Genomic DNA, 19,355 nt, shown 5'->3' with positions numbered 1-19,355 from the left:
ACTGATAGGGAGCAGGTGTGGACAGGAGTAACTAGAAGGAGCTAAGGAGAAAGGAAAGGACTCTAGGGGCAGGAAAACTGAGAATACAAAAAGAATGTATATCTAGAGTAGGGCTGAAACAATTAATCATGATTGATCAATTATTGAAACAATCAGCAAAGTCATATCCAGGTCAAAACAATCCACTGGACTTTCGTTTACAAGTTTGAAGACGTTTCGCTTCCCATCCATATCTGCTTTAAAAAGCTTAATCAATTACAATTGTCAGAAATAGCAGTGAGTTTGAGGCTTTATAGAGTGGGCCAAGAAAAAAACGCCTTGTTTTGGCTTCGAAGAGATGCAAATTGAACTGGATGAACGGGTCCTCACTTTTGGAATGTGCAGTTTGGGTTCTTTGTTAACCTGCAATGTGCGACGCTGGTCTTTGTCTCTGAAAGGGGGGTTGTTAGGGGCAATTGTTGGCCTGGCTGACAGGCGAGACATTCTGGTCCCATGTATGGGGGTGGGATGATAGCGGGAAGGAATCAACTCTTGAGTTTTGTGTACACTGTGTGTACAATAAAGTTTGTCTAAGTCTGGTTTTCCCTAGATAGAAAACTTTGAATCAGTTTTACTGGATGATCTCGCTGAATTGTCTCTGTAAAGTGAACTGAAATGACATTTTTTATTTATTTCATCCAATTCACATGTGTTTTGAATTTGTGCTATATAAATAAACTGAACTGAGTTGAATTCTTCTTCTAATAATTCCGAGCCTCTCATACATTCTATGCGCTATTCCTAAAGGCTACTGACGATGCAGGAGACCCCATTGTGCAGGTCTGCAGCCAGGCCTCCCTCAAAACTGTACATAAAAATGTTTCTAAAAAAAATTAAAGGAAATTATTTGTTTTTACTTTGTGTTTTCACCAATTCAATTTCAATTCAGTTTATTTATATTCACAACACTGATTCGCAACACATGTCATTTCAAGGCACTTTACAATTCAACAGTATGTGTGGTGGACCAGAGGTGCTAATCATTCTTCTGCTTCTTCTAGGGGGATTTGGTGACTTTGAGGAAAGAGATGAGAGCTTTCTGCTTAATATGTCAGCGCTACCTGAACAGCATCAGCACAGCAGTGAAGGAGCAGGTGGGACAGTGATTATTCCATCCTTATTTCCTGCACCTCTGAATGCGATCGATCTGCATTTATAATTTATTGCTGTGTCCATTCTAGGCATTCACTATACTGTGTGATATGCTGCTGATCTTCAGTCACCAAATCATGTCGTCAGGCCGGGAACACCTGGAGAATCTGGTCTATGCGCCAGATTCTTCCCTGCAAGCAGAACTGCTCAACTTCATCTTGGATCAGGTTTTTATTGACCAGGATGATGACAGCAACAGTGCAGGTTTGAACCTACTCCACTGATAGCTTGTTTTACACATTTTTCATAAATTATTTCAACAGCTTCATGCATGTTTATTTTTATATTAGATGGACAACAGGATGATGAGGCCAGTAAAATCGAGGCTCTTCACAAGAGGAGAAACCTTCTTGCTGCTTATTGCAAATTAATCATTTACAATGTGGTTGAAATGAACACTGGAGCAGATATATTTAAGCAGTACATGAGAGTGAGTAAAGAAATCTAAACATTGTACAGTTGGTAATATCTTTTGCTGTTTTATAATGATCCTTTTTGTTCTTTTCCCTCAGTATTACAATGATTATGGTGACATCATCAAAGAAACGATGAGTAAAACAAGACAAATTGACAAAATACAGTGTGCAAAGACGCTCATATTGAGCCTGCAAAAGGTAAACATCCTGAGAGAGATTCTCTCCAAAGCCTCCCTGTTCTACATCTTATAGCTCAAGTTAGCATGAAGCTTGTTGTCCAGCAAACATTTCTCTAAATTAGGATGGCAAGGTAATTGATAATTAATTAATTTAATTCATTTAATACAATTCAGTTGGTTATTAACATTATTTTACTTTTCATTTATGAGCAGCTATTTTCTTAACCTAAATTTTCTCTTGTATCAAGATGACTTTTACATAAGATTAAAGGCTAAATATTGTTTGTACAATGTGCTGAGTTATTAGTACCTAATTACTTTATGATAATTTATTGCCCCAGCTGTATTAAATAGAGATTGAATAAACTACCAAAGGGTTTCTCATACATTATGAATCATTTTTATCGTATGACAAAACAGGTTATTGAATAAATAAAAGCTTAAAGGAATAGTACACCCAAAACATGATTAGCCTTCATTTTCTACTCACCCCCATGCTGAACAACACTCTGGAGTAGTTTTTTATTTCTCAAATGCATCTGGAGATCTGGGAGGCTTCTTGCTGTCTGCTGACATTCAAATAATGGAGGTCTATGGTGCCCGAGGCAGAAAGGTCCATAAAAGTCCAAAAAAAACGTGTCAATATTCCTCCATACTGCTCGTCCAATGTATTCCAAGTGTCCTGAGTGGGTAGCATCCAGAATTTACTCGAAACGAAGTCATTTAGAATGTTTTTAGAGCATAAACAGTAGTGTATAGGATTTCCTAAAAGCACGTTCACGAGTCTACGGAAACCGCGGCAGACCAAACCAGATGAAAGTGCGCATTCAGCTCGGCAAAGAACTCATGCTCTTCCTCAACACTGAAGTCCTCAGACATTTTTCTTTCGTTGTTTCTGTCTTTGCACAGGTAAACAGCGCATTTCTTCTTCTATGCTTGCATTATCGGCAGAGCAGACGCTCCATGAGGAGCATTAACTCATAAATTCTACCCATCAGCCGTGCTAATTGCTAGCATGTCTTCTTCTGTCATGTTCAGAACATTTAGCGTAGTCCTCAGTGTTTGTCAACTCCTCAGCAAGAAAAGTTGCTATTTGCTGTCCTAAAGGGAGCTATAAGGCACTAGATGACATTATTGCCTAATTTGCATAACTAATGTCATGAATGAGGCTGTGGAATGAAAATGCAGTTATTGTCAGTGTCAGTTAGAAATTATTTTGATGATGATGATTCAATTTGGCAGTCTAGGTCGGGATTAGGAGCAGCTTAGCATAGGCACATTGAATTAGAGAGAGAGGGTGAGGGAGAGAGACAGGGTGAGGAAGAGTGAGAGACAGAGAAAGAGGTTGAAGAAAGAGAGGGTGAGGGAGAGAGGACGAGAGGCAGAAGCCCCATTTACTCTACCCTCTGAAAACCTATCGGTGCCGAGCTTGGATCAGTTAAGCATGCTGAGCTCTGTACCTTACGGCTGTTTACACACCACGTTAGCATGGTTCCGCGCCTCCTAGTGGTGTTCTACAGTGCTACTGCTCTCTAGAGGTAAACAAGAAAACCAACATGGCGGCGCGCGTAACATTCAGGAAGTGTGGATATAATTGTGATAATTTCATTGTTTGTGGAGAGTTGGGCAAAGAAGACAACCTTTGGTAAATTTACTTGACAGTCGGCTTTTGGGAAGTGGATACACAAAACAATAGACAAAAGATGTTGAGGGTCATCACACTGCTAAGTCGAATCATCACTGGAAAACGTGTGGCACGGTTGCCAAGCTATTGTTTTTATGAATGTCTGAAACTTCATGATTACGGAGGCTGATTGTAAGGAGATGCTCATCCGCCCTTTGTTATCTAAAAACTGAGCCTTAACTGAACCACGCCGAGCCCTACTGATGAACTTGTACCATTTTAGCACGGTTCGGTTGTGTCTGGCACAGTCTGGTTCAGTTGTTCGTGCCATTTACACTCAACAGTTATCTCGGTTACCGTGCTCGGACCGATCTCGGCACGGTTTCAAAAAGGTAGTGTAAATGGTGCATATGTCACCAAAGTCAATTTACACAGAAAAAAAATAGTGCAATTTTGTTAAATATAGGCACTGAAAAAGGTGATAGATATAGTGACAAATGTGCTAAGTTGGCAACACTGAATGCCCTCCACTTTTCTATCACCTTGTCCTTCTGATCCCAGCAGAGAAGTTCTGCTGCTCCTCCATGTCACTGCATGGATGGGTTAAAGCAGAGTGAATTTCCCCAATAAGTTCAATTTCTATTTATAGTGATTCTATTATAATTCTATTTCTATTTATAATGATTTATCACAAGAACATATTAGCAGTAGGCAAGACGGAGAACAAATGTCCCAAATTCACACATTTCGACATTTATTTGCCGCATTAAAGGTGCCAAACCAATGAAGAGACTCCTGCAGAGCTGAAATAAAGAGCAGACATAACCCCATCTTTCATTAGAAGCTCTTCCTGCTGCGAGCCCACAAGTTATTGGGAGCTAATATTCTTTTTCTTCCCTACTCCAGGGGCTATATGTAGAGCTCCCCCTACAGGTTTGGAGGGAGACAGTTCAGTAAAAATCAGCAGCTTATAGCCCGCTGCTTCTTATATGTTTCCAGTTTTTTCAAAACATTTTGAGGCCGCGGCTTATAGTGAGGTGTGCTCTATAGTCTGGAAAATACAGTACTTATTTAGCAATTTTCTCTAGTAAATATAAAGTTGAAGCAATTTAAGGAATTAATTTCAATTCAATTAAATTCAGTTTATTTATATAGCGCCAAATTCACAACACAAGTCATCTCAAGGCACTTTGCAGTTCAACCAGATCATACAGTCATCATACAGTGTAATCATACAATTACACAAATAAGAGTTTGCTGGGTTTTTGATAACAGCACAGTTCAGGATCTAGAGTTTATACTTTTTAACCAGGAAAACACGAGTAGAAACTTTTCAAGCAGTGTGAAAACAAATTTCTATCTTTATTTATGCAAGTAAGATGTGCCATGTTTTATACCACTGACTGATGGATTTCTGTTTTTTTTAACACATCTGAGGTGCCCTAACTAAAATATAATTAATCTGTTATTTTGTCTTTTTTTTTTTTTTTTTGCTGCAGTTATTCAATGAGATGATGTCAGAACTGGGTTTTAACTTTGACCGCTCGTCATCAGCTTTCTGTGGTATAAAGGAACTGGCTCGACGCTTCTCCCTCACCTTCGGTTTGGATCAGTTAAAAACCAGGGAGGCAATCGCCATGTTACACAAGTGAGTGCCTGTCCTGACTAGGGTTGTCAAAAATATGTAAATACGGATACGCAAAGACTTAATGAGGATAAAATACAAATTTGGCATCCTATCAATATTAAAGTTACATTTTGCTTGTAAATTTTTTGATTTCTGTATTAGTTGCACATTAAAGGAAAAGTCTGGTCAGCAAAGAATAACCAATGCATAATTATCTATAGCTTAAACTAATACATTCGTGGTAATTTAATAAATTTAGCAGTAAGAAAATAAAAGCAATAATTTTCGCTGCGATCACTGATCCGGGACCGGCCATTTTTGCCCAAATATAGTAACACCTCACTCCTGACATCTTCCAGCAGTGATGTCACGGTGCGGTAAGCCTAGCGTCATTCTCCCCGCTTTACAAGTAAAATCAATGGGAACTACTAGACACATCTGCAATCAACAACAATTATTTTAAATTTCGAGAGGACTTTGAGAGAAATTCGAGAGAGCTATAGTTAATGTGACAATGCCCACGTGCATGGCAGTTGGATGTTTAAATACATCAGATAAAAGTGAAGAAAAAATGTGTTATTTCACCTTTCCGATTCATGATCCACCACGGGTTTGTCGTTGGATTGCCAACTTGAAGAGGGAGGATTTGCCATTGAACATCTGGCCAGAGAAAAAAAAAACAAACACAATATGTAGAAGAAGAAGATTGTTATCAAGAGGCCTTGGATAATAGCGGGTTGTAACAAACACCAGATACAGCACTGGGACTTGCTAAACAGCTAATAATATACTTAATTAAAACACTTATCATTTATTGAACAGTATGTAATACTTTAATATTTTAAGTACTGTCAGAAGGTTGAATTCTGAATATGACCGGACTTTTCCTTTAAAAGAAGAAGGGCTCTGACAACCTTAAAATATTGTCACATAATGTTATATTTGGGTTATTTATTAAACTGTGGTTCTGTAGGGAAAACATGTTCCATGTTACAATGAAAAAGTGAAGTTTTACAGGGTTTTTCTTCAAGCCTATAATTATGTCAGTAATTAATAAAGGGCATGAAGTGTCGGATATTTTCCCTGAGTGTCGATACCGTGTTTGAAATACTAGCATTGTGAGAATCCTAGTCCTAAACAACATTTAGGCTTTACACAGTTTGTCTTTCAATGGGTGAAAAATCTTCTTTCAGAGACGGGATAGAGTTTGCTTTTAAAGAACCGAGTCCACAAGGCGAAGGGGGTCCGCCACTTAATCTGCCATTTTTGGATATCCTAAGCGAGTTTTCCAGCAAACTCATCCGACAGGACAAGAGGACGGTGTAAGTTTGCTGCCGGATATACATTTGTGATTAACCCTGAGAGGAGCTTTAATCCTGATTGTCCTTTTGCACTCTGCAGTCACATGTATCTGGAGCGATTTATGACATTTCAAATGGCCCTTCAGAGAGATGACTGCTGGCTGCCCCTCATCTCCTACCGGAACTCTCTGCAGGCCGGGATGGACGATGACACCATGTCTGTCATCAGTGGGATCAGCAGTCGAGGGTCAACTGTTCGGAGTAAGAAGTCCAAACCAGCCGCTGCAAGCAAGAGAAAACTGCCTGAAGGTGAGATTATTCATACACTGTTAAAAAAAAGCTCAGCGCTGCCTTTTGTTTGTCAACAAGACAAACTTCTTATCTCTAGTTTATCTCAGAAGGTCATCTTTTGGGATCTGTACACTATAGTGCTAAAAGCATTCGCTCACCAATTCAAATGATTGAAATCCAGTGTTCCAGTCTCTCCGATTGCTGCATGTGTAAAAGATCAGCCTGCTCAATACATTTGTGAATGAATGGGTTGCTCTCAGAAGCTCAGAGAAACTTTAGCTTGGTTCTCTGATTGGATGCCATCCAGTCATAAAATGACTTTGCTCCTAAATCAGTGGTGTCAGAACAAAGTGGAAGGAGGGGGCAGTGGATGCTGAGGCGCGTAGGGCTAACGCTATGTTCACACCGTACACGCTTTGAGCAGGAAAAAAGATTCTGATGCATAATTTCTGATGCTTGTTCACGTTGTCAAACGTCCAGTAAAGTGTGTCCAGATGCGTCTGATGCTTCTGCTGCTCCTGTGTTTAATGGCAGAGAGCAGCTTTGCTAGGGTGACCAAACGTCCGTATTTCCCAGGACATGTTCGTATTTCACGTCCTGTCCTGGGCGTCCCGGGTTTTTTTTAGAAAGTGAGGAAATGTCCTGTTTTTTTAAATTACCTTCATTGGACCATTAAATTTACAGGCACTAGGGTACTGCGTGTGACGTAACCCCTGAGCCGCGCTAGTGCGGGCAGCCCTGTTCTTAATCAGAATATAGATAGCGTGGCTGTCAGTACGCCAACAACATGCAAAGCCGCAAATGTATGTATACCGACGATTTACAAAAGAGTTTCCCCGCTTTCAGACCGGGTCAAGACAAATGCGAGGCCTTGTGAACAGCGTGCAAAGCAGGCACATATGTCTCGGTGTCCAATGGAGGTGCAAGGAATCTGAAAAGCCACCTGGACACCAAAAGTAAAGATAGTCTATTGATATGTTTGTTCGTTTTTGGTACATTTTGATTTATTTTTGCTACACAAGAGGTATTTTTTGTTAATTAGCTCATTTGTTCATTTATTTTTACCAATAGCCTACAGAACAGATATTATTTCGTTCATTACTGAGTCTGAGTATCATGTATATTGGGAGTTGAGAGTTATTGTTAACTTTTTTTGTTAAGTAAGGGATGTTTAGATGAGACATTTTTCTTTCATTGTGCTATTCATTCATTACAGGAATTGTTAAGCATTTTTTAATAAATACATTTTGAATAAAATTATAATTTGTTATTGTATTTATTACTGTTGACTTTTACTGAAAAGCATTTTTAATAAACCAACTTTAAATATCATCTTTTTGTAGGATTACGTAGGCCTATGTTAAGTGAGTGCATACCACAGACATCTCTATGCATGGGAACAAAGATCCCCCCGCCGCCGCCCCCTAGCTCCAAGGTGTCCTGGTTTTCCCAAATGAAAATATGGTCACCCTAGCTTTGCTATATTTCCTGTGATCGGTGGGTAAAAAGTAGTTTCCATATTTTTTTAATGGAGAAAGTCCACCTGAAAACATCGTCTGTGCAGTCAGTTAATCCAGATCACCATCCTGCCTTCAAATATTATTTATCTGTCTGAGTCGCTCAGACCCCCACATACCTGCGGTGCGCTGTCACTGGGAATCCCCAGCAGCAGCTGCCTCAGGCCCGGTCACCTCTTGCGGGTTTTCCCTTACTGTTGGTGGCGTCTGGAAGTATATGTTTGTGTTTTTCAGGTATGTGGTAAAAACTGCAGGCACTAAAATAAAAATATAAGCCAACATATTTTGCTGGCAGGTTTCAACAATTAAGTTAATTTAGGCGTTATTAAACACTTTCATTGGATCGATCATAGCGCTTTGCATCAGCAGTACAGTGTCTGTCTGACTGCCAGCTCCTAGATAAGCTTCTCTGATTGGTTGATATGTCACATCGAGCAGCTTTAGTTAAATTTGCTTTGTTTGTCTATGAAGTTCACAAATTATAATCTATCATGTTTATTTTTGCAGAGGAGAACAGCAGCAGCAGCTTTGATGGAGCCTGGATGAGTCGTGAGCAGAGCGTGCCGACGCCGGTTATGATGCATTCACCGCACATCACTTCCACCGTGTTGAGGGACCCTAAGAGGATGAGGCCAGAGGAAAGCTACGCAGCCACCTTCTCCACGCCTGCAGAGCAGCACCTTCATCAAGCGCTTCCCCCACAACAACAGCTGCCTCATCCCCAGCACCAGGCTGCCATGGATTACAAGTACTCAACCTTACCTTAATGGCTTTTGATGAAGACCTGCAGTGGTTTCTGTTCAACCTGAACTTTAATAAAGTTAATTATGAAATAATATTTTGTTGCCTCTTAGCACGCAGGTCACCTGGATGTTGACACAGAGGCAACAAGCTGAAGCCCGTCAGCACCAGGAGAGGGTTAGCATGCATTACGCCAAGATGAGGAACCACATGCAGCAAGCAATGTAAGGCAGCCCCTCCTTCTCTTTTCTTCTTATTTACTCTGAAACAAATCAAACAAAAATCTCACTTCTTTGCTGCCCATAGTCGCCGAGGGTCTGGATTAATGGAGGATGATGAGGAACCAATAGTGGAGGATGTGATGATGTCATCAGAGGATCGCCTGGAGGACATCAACGAGGGCATGGATTTCAATACAATGGAAATTGATTTGGTAATGCATCAAATATTATGAATTTATAGTTAGATTCGGTCCATGGTCTAAGGTCTAAAGTGCTGCATTCACAACAAATGCGTTTTGAGCATCAGAATCAGAAATACTTTAATAATCCCAGAGGGAAATTTCTTTTGTTACACGCTCCAGTTACAGTTTTATATAGCATATACACACATCTATCTACACAATATAATAAAGATAAAAAATAAGAATAAAAAGAGATAATATATATATATATATATATTTATGTGTACGTATATCTATGCATATGTAAAAAACTAAATCCAAATAAAGTGAAAATCCAAGTAAGTTATAAATCCAAGTAAAGTGAAACGTGGCGTGCAAAAATAGTGCATAAATGTAAATTACGGGGGGGGGATGCTGAATCACTTGAGGGAGGCGTTATATAGGTTGATGACCACAGGTAGGAATGATTTCCTGTAGCGCTCTGTGGTGCATCTGGGTAAGAGGAGTTTTCTGCTGTAGGAGCTCGTCTGCTGGACTAGTGTGTCATGGAGAGGATGTGAGTCATTGTCTATTATGGACCGAAACCTGGACAGCATCCTCCTCTCTGCCACGGTGGTCAGGGTGTCCAGCTGCTCCCCCACAACATCACCAACTCTCTTGATCAGTTTGTTCAGTCTGTTGTTTTCAGCGACCCTCAGCCCACTGCCCCAGCATGTGACAGCAAAGAAGAGCGTGGAAAGGACTTCAGCCTCCTCAGGAAGAATAGTCGGCTTTGGCCCTTTTTGTAGACCACCTCGGTGTTTCTAGTCCAACCTTTTGGTTAAAGTACACTCACAGGTACTAATACTCCTCCACAGTGTCAACAGGAACATCAAGAAGGCGCCCAGCGCCTTAACTTGGACAATTAGACACGTATCTGGCAAAGTTTGCACAGACTCCTCTGTCGCGCTCTGGGAGGAGCTGCTCTTCTCTTTTCCTTGTCCTGGCTCTCACATAGAATGCCAGAAACAATCAAGGGCGTGACTTTGATTTTTTTTATATGAGTGAAGAAAAACGTAGAGATGGAAACTTTTCCATTTGCGAGATATACTGAGATGGCAGCTTTGAGTATTGATCAGTGCCGTTACTAACCAATGTATCAGCATGAATTATTTATACTTTTATTATTTTGTAATGTGGTTAGAAAAGGAGGTCTGACGCTCTGAGAAAGGACTGCATATTTTAGTGGGATTATAATCCAGATGAACTGATAAACGGAGGATGTTTGAACGGGGACTTTCTCGCTTAAAAACGTGCTAAAACAATTTTTCCAACTCAGGTAAATAAAGCCAAGCTGCTCTCTAGCTTGAATCTAAAAAACACAATAGATAAACAACCACAGCATCGAAGCAGCAAAACAAATGGACCATAGTTTAATCTAGCATTTAGATTTCTGCTTTTACGTGTATTTGATGCTGATAACGTATTTGGTGTGAACGCAGCATAATTGTTCAATATTGGTGGGATTCCAAATATTAAATGATGCCCTTTTTGTCTATTAGGGATGATCTAATTTCTAACTCTATTATCTTTAGTTTAAAAAGCATTTTTTTCCCTCTGTGATCTCTGTTTATGTTCTAACTGAGCTGTCACTTTTCAGCCTGCTTCTAAGAATCGGAGAGAAAGGAACGAACTAAAGCCAGATTATTTTGATCCATCTTCCATCATGGATGATTCGGTAAGAGGATTCCTGTCACTCACGTTTTTTTCCCCCCCATTACTGCTGCCTACTGAACGAAAAAAGACGTCTCCACGTTTATTTTAACGTTTCTTAAAATGGGAGTTTTTCCTGGGTCCAAGTCTGAAGAAACGTGGCCCTTCTCTGAATCTTCAGGTCTGGTCAGATCTATAAAGGTGTTCCCTGTCCCGTATTGCATACTCACTTTTGAAAGTCTAGCGCTCAATACACCCCCTAGTGGTCAGATATTATTTTCTACTTTATTCAGAACATGAGTCTGATTGCCCGCCTGTTGGAGAAACTTCTGCATACTATAGCAGGAGATAAACTAAGTTTATTATTGGGAAGATTTGAGTAGCATAAGTGTTCTGATTCATGCCCCAATGTTTCACATATCAGAGTTGGAATTACTATTAATCTTTAATATCTGTATAGTGTTTTATTTAGGCCTGAATCTGGCTTAGTTTGAACAGATTAAGGCAGCAGTTGATGATGAATCGATCACTAAAGTAGCTAACAATTATTTCAATAATAAATTAATCTGATTAATTGTTTTCAGCCCTATAACATACCCATTTGATGTAGGAACTGATATTATGCAGAATCATAATTGATAAAGGTATGGTGGACAATTATTCCAGAAACTAGGTAAGAAACAGCCAACTTACTCTTGAATACCTGCACATGTGGAAGACCATCCTCCCAGCTCTTCCACCATCGTGTGAATTCTGAGCTCTTCTCCCTCTCATAAACTTCTAAGACGGTTTACTTCTTGTGACTGAGCTTTTTTTTCACAGATAAGGTAATTTCCATGGAGCACAAACCCAAGCTAACTGGATACACAAACACTAGAAGGCCGCAGCAAGAAGATTGTCATATATATCTTTAATTTAGCCAGCATGGACTTGTAAACGTGTTTTTATATTTATTACCAAGGACTTTTGGACTAATTGGGAAAATCAGGATGTCGCGCTGCATTTATTTTCCAGTTGATCCCATGCAGAACTGGTCTGTTTCTGACCAGCCCTCAGTCATCGCTACTTGCATGAACGCCCCTCTGAACATGGTCTAGCTCTTCCACTCTACGTACCACCAAGCTGCTTACTAAAAAAAAGCTCAGTGAACTGTTACTTACTTTTACTGTTCCGTTTGTTGGGAATTTGACTCTAATTTTGTCTCTTTTTTTAGGTTCTTAATGTTCCAATGTTCTAACACGAAGTGGACGGAGGACAATGCATAATCCAGATCCTCTTCTTGGAAGAAGAAATGACCGCTCTCTGTGAAATCTTTGAAAGGAAAAGGTTAAAATGAACTATTACAATGGTCTTTTGAAGACTCATTTATTTGCCTCTTTAACACTTAAAGACTTGGAGGTGGAGCCTTCAGTTGAATTAGAATTTAATCCTGAGTTTTAACGCTTTTTGATTGGTCCAACCGCAAGAGAACCAGGGTTCTGGTTCACTTCCTGATTCCTGGAGGAAATACAGAATAATCAGTCTGGGTGTGAAAGCTAAATTCAGACTATGGCCATTTCTCAATTCACTACAATGCGAGTAAGTACTTGTACTATCACCAAGTATGTTTTTGACAAGAACACAGGAAAGTGTGGACTCAGGGAGAACGGGAGCAGGCAGCATAAATATGGGTAAATTGGAACAGAAGCGTACTCGTGACGTCATCACATTCAAAGCTAGTCTGGAGCAGCTTTCAACTCCTATTATTTATAGCCTCTAGATAGAAATAAGTTAAATTCATTATAAATTAATTAAATAAAACAATCAAACCTACGTCTGCTGTAGACGGCTAACGTTAGCCCTGGCTAGCCTCAGAGCTGATTGCCACAGTCCTCTCAACATCAGAACTTTTTTAAATTACCCACTAAATCAGTCAAAAGGCCATATAGTAATGCTTAAAGTATAATGTTTTTCGCCTCAAATGATATTAAAGTAAAATTTTGTGGAACAACGGCAACAGAAAATAGAACTTTTAACTTAGCACTCTGAGCTCTGTGAGCGCTAACCTGGAAGCTGCTGCTGCCGTGGTGCATGCTGGGACAGCTGTCGACAAGTCCTCTCTGATGCATGCTGGGTAAAGAGAGAGGGGTGAAAACAACATCCAGATACTGTCCGTTCTCTGTCTTGAGTTCTTGGCAATCAGAACAGTGCTTGGCTGATGAAGTTTCACGAGCACACAAGGACGCACAAGTACACAGATTGAGAAATGGCCTATATCTTTTTTTTCTTTTCTTCCTTTTTTCATTTGTTATATAAACAGTTGTCTGATGTAAATACATAGAGGCCAACGTTCAGGACAGGTGAACACAATTTCATTACCAATGATTTTCAGCCGTCTGATAATGAACCACTTTACTATTGCTGTTACTTCTAAAAAATAACGTTGGGTTACTGTAATACCAACGAACCAAATATGCGATCGTAGAGTATTTCCAGAACAGCAGCGCCCTCTACATGGCAACTACATGAAATAAGGCGGTTAGTGTTATTGTGTTCACTTCTTGTCGTGGCGAGCCGTAGATTTTTGGCATGGTATGTAGCCATATATGGAGATCTATACGCAGTGAATCCTGATGTGAACTAGCTTGTTATGCTGTTTAAAAGGCCTTGCCCTCAGTGGTGTACAGCATCCTCACATTTCTTTGTGATGGTATTTTTAAGAAACATTTGTTCTGCTTTTATACCCTATAGATAACTTTGATTTATAGGTATTTTGTATTGACAATCAAATGTAAATGAAAGGTTTATAATCACGCTAATAATGCTTTTGAACTAAAATGGAACAGTGTTACTTTAGGTATGGCCAGTTGTTTCTTTTCTCTCTATGATTAAGGCTTTAATGTGGTTCTATAAAAATAGACGGTTGATTCTAACAGTTCCTGGACATATTTACGGTCCCACCTGTACAATCCTGACCCACCCATAAACCTTTAATCTTTCCTATAGCCTGTTTTTACATTGTATTGTAACTAATATCTAATATTCCTCAACATTTTTGTTAAAAACAAAAAAAGGACTTGGAAAAACTCTGAAGAAAGTTTTGTTTGTTATTTTTTTAATCCCAGTATACAGCTGTGCAGAGGATTTTTTTATACGTTTTGGTTTTCCACTGTTATTAAGAAAATATTCTCAATTGCTAAGGCACAGAATACTTTAGAAAAATTATGATAGTATCTGACTTGTATATTATACGGTTAAAAAGGTGTAATATATTGTGAGTGTGTGCGTTTATAGGTGCACTTTCTTCACGTGTGAAACTAGGTTGCGGTTAAAGAAAAACTATGCTACTCTGACATTAACCCAGCCATTTTTAGGTACGGCTCTACAGTTTTTACCTCGTTTCTCACAGTTTTCTTCTCTATACTGGCCCAGTTTGCAGATGCTACCTTTATAGAAGACAGTATAAGTGCATATTGTAGCTAGGAAAAAAAACAACAAAATTTTCTCTGTAAACTAGAGAGGGATAACCTGAGTATTTAGATAACCACATTAAAATAAGCTTTTGTGTCGGCGGAAATAGGAATGGTACATGATTATTTAGAGCATTTCAGTTTGCATTGTTTAGGTTTTTACATTGAATTCCTGGATACATCTGTTTGTTTATACATATTTAAATATTTTCATATATTAAATTTGTGATTTTTATTCTATTTACAAAGTGCCCATTGCATCTTTTAATATTTGTATTTATGTCCTGAAATGTAACACAACCCAATAAATCATTTAAAACTTGAATCATCATTTTTATTTAGATTCATTACATTTTTTTTTTTTTTTTTTATTCTCTATACTTTTGTTCTCAGGACAGGTTAGCCGTATTTGAAGCTATACCAATCACACTGCGTGTGATTTCTCTTTGATGCAGAATATTTTGTTTATAAGGCAGACAACTAATGGGACCAATTTGCTCATTGCTTTGGTTCTAATGGTGCTAATGGTAATTCCTTGTAATGAGCTCTGGTTTAGTGAGCTCCAAACTATCTTATTTTGCTAATGTATATTTTATATAGCCAGGCCAGGTAGAGCTGGTGGAAAAGGGGAATTAAGACACTATATGTCCTACAGGAGCTGATGAGAAAAGTTTAATGTTTCGTTCTTTTTATTGATTTCAATTGGCAGTTGGTGAAAAAAACCCTTTTGATTAGCATTTTTGCCACCTACCGATAAGGAGTGGAATTTAGCAAATTAATGCATTTGTGGATTTTTTTTAATCAATTGATTTATATTAGACAGAAAAAAAAATCCTTATATAGTTCTATGCAGAATTTAAACCAGGTAAAGCTAAAACTCTCCCAGTTAATACATTCTGGATAGAGCATTTTGACAGATACAAACATTTTTTAATCTTGAATGATAAATAATTGCTCAATTCACTCCAGTTAACAATTTGATTACCAATTTAGTTGACCATTATTTAATTAATTGATTAACCAGATTGCTTGAGCCCCAATACACACACACACATATATATATATATGACCAAATTCTATTAAATAATATAGTTTCCTTTAAAAATTGAACAATTAATATGCTTGCTAGTTCTATTTTATTCTATATACCAAAATAACATTTTCTTAAATATTTTGAAAATATTCCTCACATAACTCTTCTCTCTTTTTCATATTAACAACACTCAGATATAACAAGCTCTATTATTTTATGTTTCTCACACTGGTCACCTTTACCAATATTATGCTCCTGTATTTTAAAAAGTTGAAAAATAAGTCCTGTCTGCCCAAAATATTTTTCTTGCTGTTATTTTATTTCATTTCTACTTCTACCAGCTCTTATTTCTCCCACTATCTTTTGAATTTTATTAAAGTATCTTCCTTTTCTTCCTTCTACAGGTGCTGGTCATAAAATTAGAATATCATGAAAAAGTAGATTGATTTCAGTAATTCCATTTAAAAAGTGAAACTTGTATATTATATTCATACATTACATACAAACTCATATATTTCAGATGTTTATTTTGTTTAATTTTGATGATTACAAATGACAACAAATGAAAATCTCAAATTCATCATATCAGAAAATTAGAATATTGTGAAAAGGTTCAAAATTGATGGCCCCTGGTGCCACACTCTAATCAGCTAATTAACTCAAACCACCTGCAAAAGCCTTTAAATGGTCTTTCAGTCTAGTTCTATAGGCTACACAATCATGGGGAAGACTGCTGACTTGACAGTTGTCCAAAAGACGACCATCGACACCTTGCACAAGGAGGGCAAGACACAAAAGGTCATCGCTAAAGAGGCTGGCTGTTCACAGAGCTCAGTGTCCAAGCACATTAATAGAGAGGCGAAGGGAAGGAAAAGATGTGGTCGAAAAAAGTGTACAAGCAAGAGAGATAACCGCACCCTGGAGAGGATTGTGAAACAAAACCCATTCAAAAATGTGGGGGAGATTCACAAAGAGTGGACTGCAGCTGGAGTGAGTGCTTCAAGAACCACCACACACAGACGTATGAAAGACATGGGTTTCTGCTGTCGCATTCCTTGTGTCAAGCCACTCTTGAACCACAGACAGCGTCAGAAGCGTCTTGCCTGGGCTAAAGAGAAACAGGACCAAAGTCATGTTCTCTGATGAAAGTAAATTTTGCATTTCCTTTGGAAATCAAGGTCCCAGAGTCTGGAGGAAAAGAAGAGAGGCACTTCATCCACGTTGCTTGAAGTCCAGTGTAAAGTTTCCACAGTCAGTGATGGTTTGGGGTGCCATGTCATCTGCTGGTGTTGGTCCATTGTGTTTTCTGAGGTCCAGGGTCAACGCAGCCACATACCAGGAAGTTTTAGAGCACTTCATGCTTCCTGCAGGTGACCAACTTTTTGGAGATGCAGATTTCATTTTCCAACAGGACTTGGCACCTGCACACAGTGCCAAAGCTACCAGTACCTGGTTGAAGGACCATGGTATCCCTGTTCTTAATTGGCCAGCAAACTCTCCTGACCTTAACCCCATAGAAAATCTATGGGGTATTGTGAAGAAGAAGATGCAATACACCAGACCCAACAATTCAGAAGAGCTAAAAGCCACTATTAGAGCAACCTAGGCTATCATAACACCTGAGCAGTGCCACAGACTGATCGACTCCATGCCACGCCGCATTGCTGCAGTAATACAGGCCAAAGGAGGCCCAACTAAATACTGAGTGCTGTACATGCTCATACTTTTCATTTTCATACTTTTCAGTTGGCCAACATTTCTATAAATCCTTTGTTTTTATTGGTCTTCAGTAATATTCTAATTTTCTGATATGATGAATTTCAGATTTTCATTTGTTGTCATTTGTAATCATCAAAATTAAACAAAATAAACATCTGAAATATATGAGTTTGTATGTAATGTATGAATATAATATACAAGTTTCACTTTTTAAATGGAATTACTGAAATCAATCTACTTTTTCATGATATTCTAATTTTATGACCAGCACCTGTACTCTTCTTTCATCAGTGTTTGATGAGACTCTCTGCCCCAGAGTTGCTTGGTTTTACTGTGAATCTAATTTAATTTTAAATTTGTCATCACATTTTCTTTAACGTGCTGGTACCTAACAAATTACTTAACACTTATTCTGCTCCTAAATGTTTGAATGATTCTATTTTAAACTAAACAATGCAGAATTTGAATACTGTTTCCACTGGGTTTAACTAATAAATTATAATATTATACAGATTAATATCTCACCTATACATCTACCTTTTATTTTCCCCAAGGAAAATCAAACACTAGAATTAGTTTAGGATTAAATAATATTAACTTTGTGAATTCAAATATGCAGAAAAAGGTGATAAATGTCAGCATATCTGTATATCACTACCCAAAAAAAGTATTTGAAGCTGTTTTTTTTAAATCGTTTTTTATTTCTTTGATAACTAAATTAAATCTTCCAGCTTGCGTTATTTAAGCGCTTAAAATAAAATATGTTTTTTGTACATTAAGTTTTACGTTGACTCTCGCTTCATAGTCCCGCCGTACAGCAGGGGGCTAGCAGCGGCGGCTAACCACCACATTTGACCCTGTAGTGTGCCATGATGCTTAACTAGACATCCGGGCAGTGTATATGGAAGATGGCGACACTCATCCTCCCTGGCGAATGGATCAAAAACTGGGAAAAATCAGGAAAACACGAGTTGTGAGTACTTTTGAGCCCCCTAAATATCCATCTACTACAGAGGGTCATTTGGTCCCTAAAACAGAAATAAGGTCGCTAGCATTTAACCGCCCCAAGGGCTAATGTCTGAGCTAAGCTAGCAGTCGAATACCGTTGGCAAACAGTTAAAGTGCACTAACATGTATCACTGAAAGCAAAATGGGGTGTATATATTATATATAGGTTTCATATAAAGGATACCCGCCTGCCGGGTACCCGTCAGCTTTATAAAAAAATGTTTTTAAATCTCGTCAGCTAGCTTACAAAATCTGGCTGCTAGCAGGCTAGCTAAATTTGTAAACACGCACCTAAGCTAGTTAGAAACCACCTAGCTAACAAAATGCTTACCTTATCTGATTACTAGTTGCTTTTTAAAGAGAAAGATAGCCAAAGATCTCAGAGAACGCCTTACAGATTAGTAGTAAACAGTTTGAGGAAAAATTCTTTTCAGGCAACATTTTTAAAACATGAAACTTGATAAACTGTGTGGAGGGAAACAACGGAGCTAGTTAGCAGTTTCGCTAGCTTTATTAAAGGCGATGCGAAGCGCTATATTTAAAGTTTACTTGCATGTGTGTTAAATTAAAAGGAATGTATGAATTATAAATGCTAAAATAGTGTTGGCTGTGTGCTGACTTTCCGAAGAGATGCATATTGTGTGATAAGGAGGTGATAACGTTTTAGTTGGAAGCGCTACCGTTGTTCTTTATTAGCATAACAAATTAAACGGATTTTTACAACTAGCTGATAAACCGTGGAGGATGGCATTTGGTATTGATCGTCGATTTCAACCGACTGGATATTAAATTAGATTAAACTTTCCAGTATTCTACTAGTTATCCGTTAGAGTTGAGTACCTGTAAACAGTGGGAAATCTAAGCTGGATACACGTTTGCATTGCCCAAATAATGGAAGTGTTTGCATAAACGGAGATTTCCCCCATTTCTAAGAGTTTGTTTATCATAAATGTGGCGTTACACTCAGTTCTGGCTGGAATTAGTGACAGTGGGCCTTGCATACCTCAGAAAGGCCTGTAGTAGCAATGCTAAAGCTAAAAGTTAAACGCTTCTGTACGTGGCTGATAAGGTACTTACAGAAAACCGAGTTGCATAATTCTAACACATCGACCACATTACAACATTACCTTAAAAATAAACTGCTAATATCACTTCTCTTTAATC

At 38.5% G+C, this 19,355-nt stretch overlaps 2 protein-coding genes across 4 annotated transcripts in view; both read left to right on the top strand.

Annotated features, from left to right (window-relative positions):
• LOC119790880 (cohesin subunit SA-2-like) overlaps window positions 1-14,756 on the top strand; it is a 39,971-nt gene extending 25,215 nt beyond the window's left edge. The window contains exons 21-32 of the mRNA XM_038296620.1: window positions 1,041-1,133; window positions 1,221-1,395; window positions 1,482-1,621; window positions 1,704-1,805; window positions 4,910-5,058; window positions 6,231-6,359; window positions 6,439-6,647; window positions 8,654-8,894; window positions 9,001-9,111; window positions 9,194-9,320; window positions 10,930-11,007; window positions 12,196-14,756. Of these exons, the coding sequence (XP_038152548.1) occupies window positions 1,041-1,133; window positions 1,221-1,395; window positions 1,482-1,621; window positions 1,704-1,805; window positions 4,910-5,058; window positions 6,231-6,359; window positions 6,439-6,647; window positions 8,654-8,894; window positions 9,001-9,111; window positions 9,194-9,320; window positions 10,930-11,007; window positions 12,196-12,219 (1,578 nt within the window). The 3' untranslated portion in view covers window positions 12,220-14,756. The remainder of the gene's footprint in view (window positions 1-1,040; window positions 1,134-1,220; window positions 1,396-1,481; window positions 1,622-1,703; window positions 1,806-4,909; window positions 5,059-6,230; window positions 6,360-6,438; window positions 6,648-8,653; window positions 8,895-9,000; window positions 9,112-9,193; window positions 9,321-10,929; window positions 11,008-12,195) is intronic.
• A 3,244-nt stretch (window positions 14,757-18,000) lies between these two features.
• Window positions 18,001-19,355, top strand: part of thoc2 (THO complex 2) — a 40,187-nt gene continuing 38,832 nt past the window's right edge. For all 3 annotated transcript variants that reach the window (XM_038296609.1, XM_038296595.1, XM_038296603.1), the window contains exon 1: window positions 18,001-18,156. In XM_038296609.1, coding sequence (XP_038152537.1) covers window positions 18,092-18,156 — 65 coding nt within the window. In that variant the 5' untranslated portion in view covers window positions 18,001-18,091. The remainder of the gene's footprint in view (window positions 18,157-19,355) is intronic.

Source organism: Cyprinodon tularosa, unplaced genomic scaffold, assembly GCF_016077235.1.
Source record: "Cyprinodon tularosa strain WSP-4 unplaced genomic scaffold, ASM1607723v1 ctg110, whole genome shotgun sequence".
Taxonomy (NCBI): Eukaryota; Metazoa; Chordata; class Actinopteri; order Cyprinodontiformes; family Cyprinodontidae; genus Cyprinodon; species Cyprinodon tularosa.
Note: the sequence above shows the minus strand (reverse complement) of the source record. Positions and strands in the feature narration are given on the sequence as shown.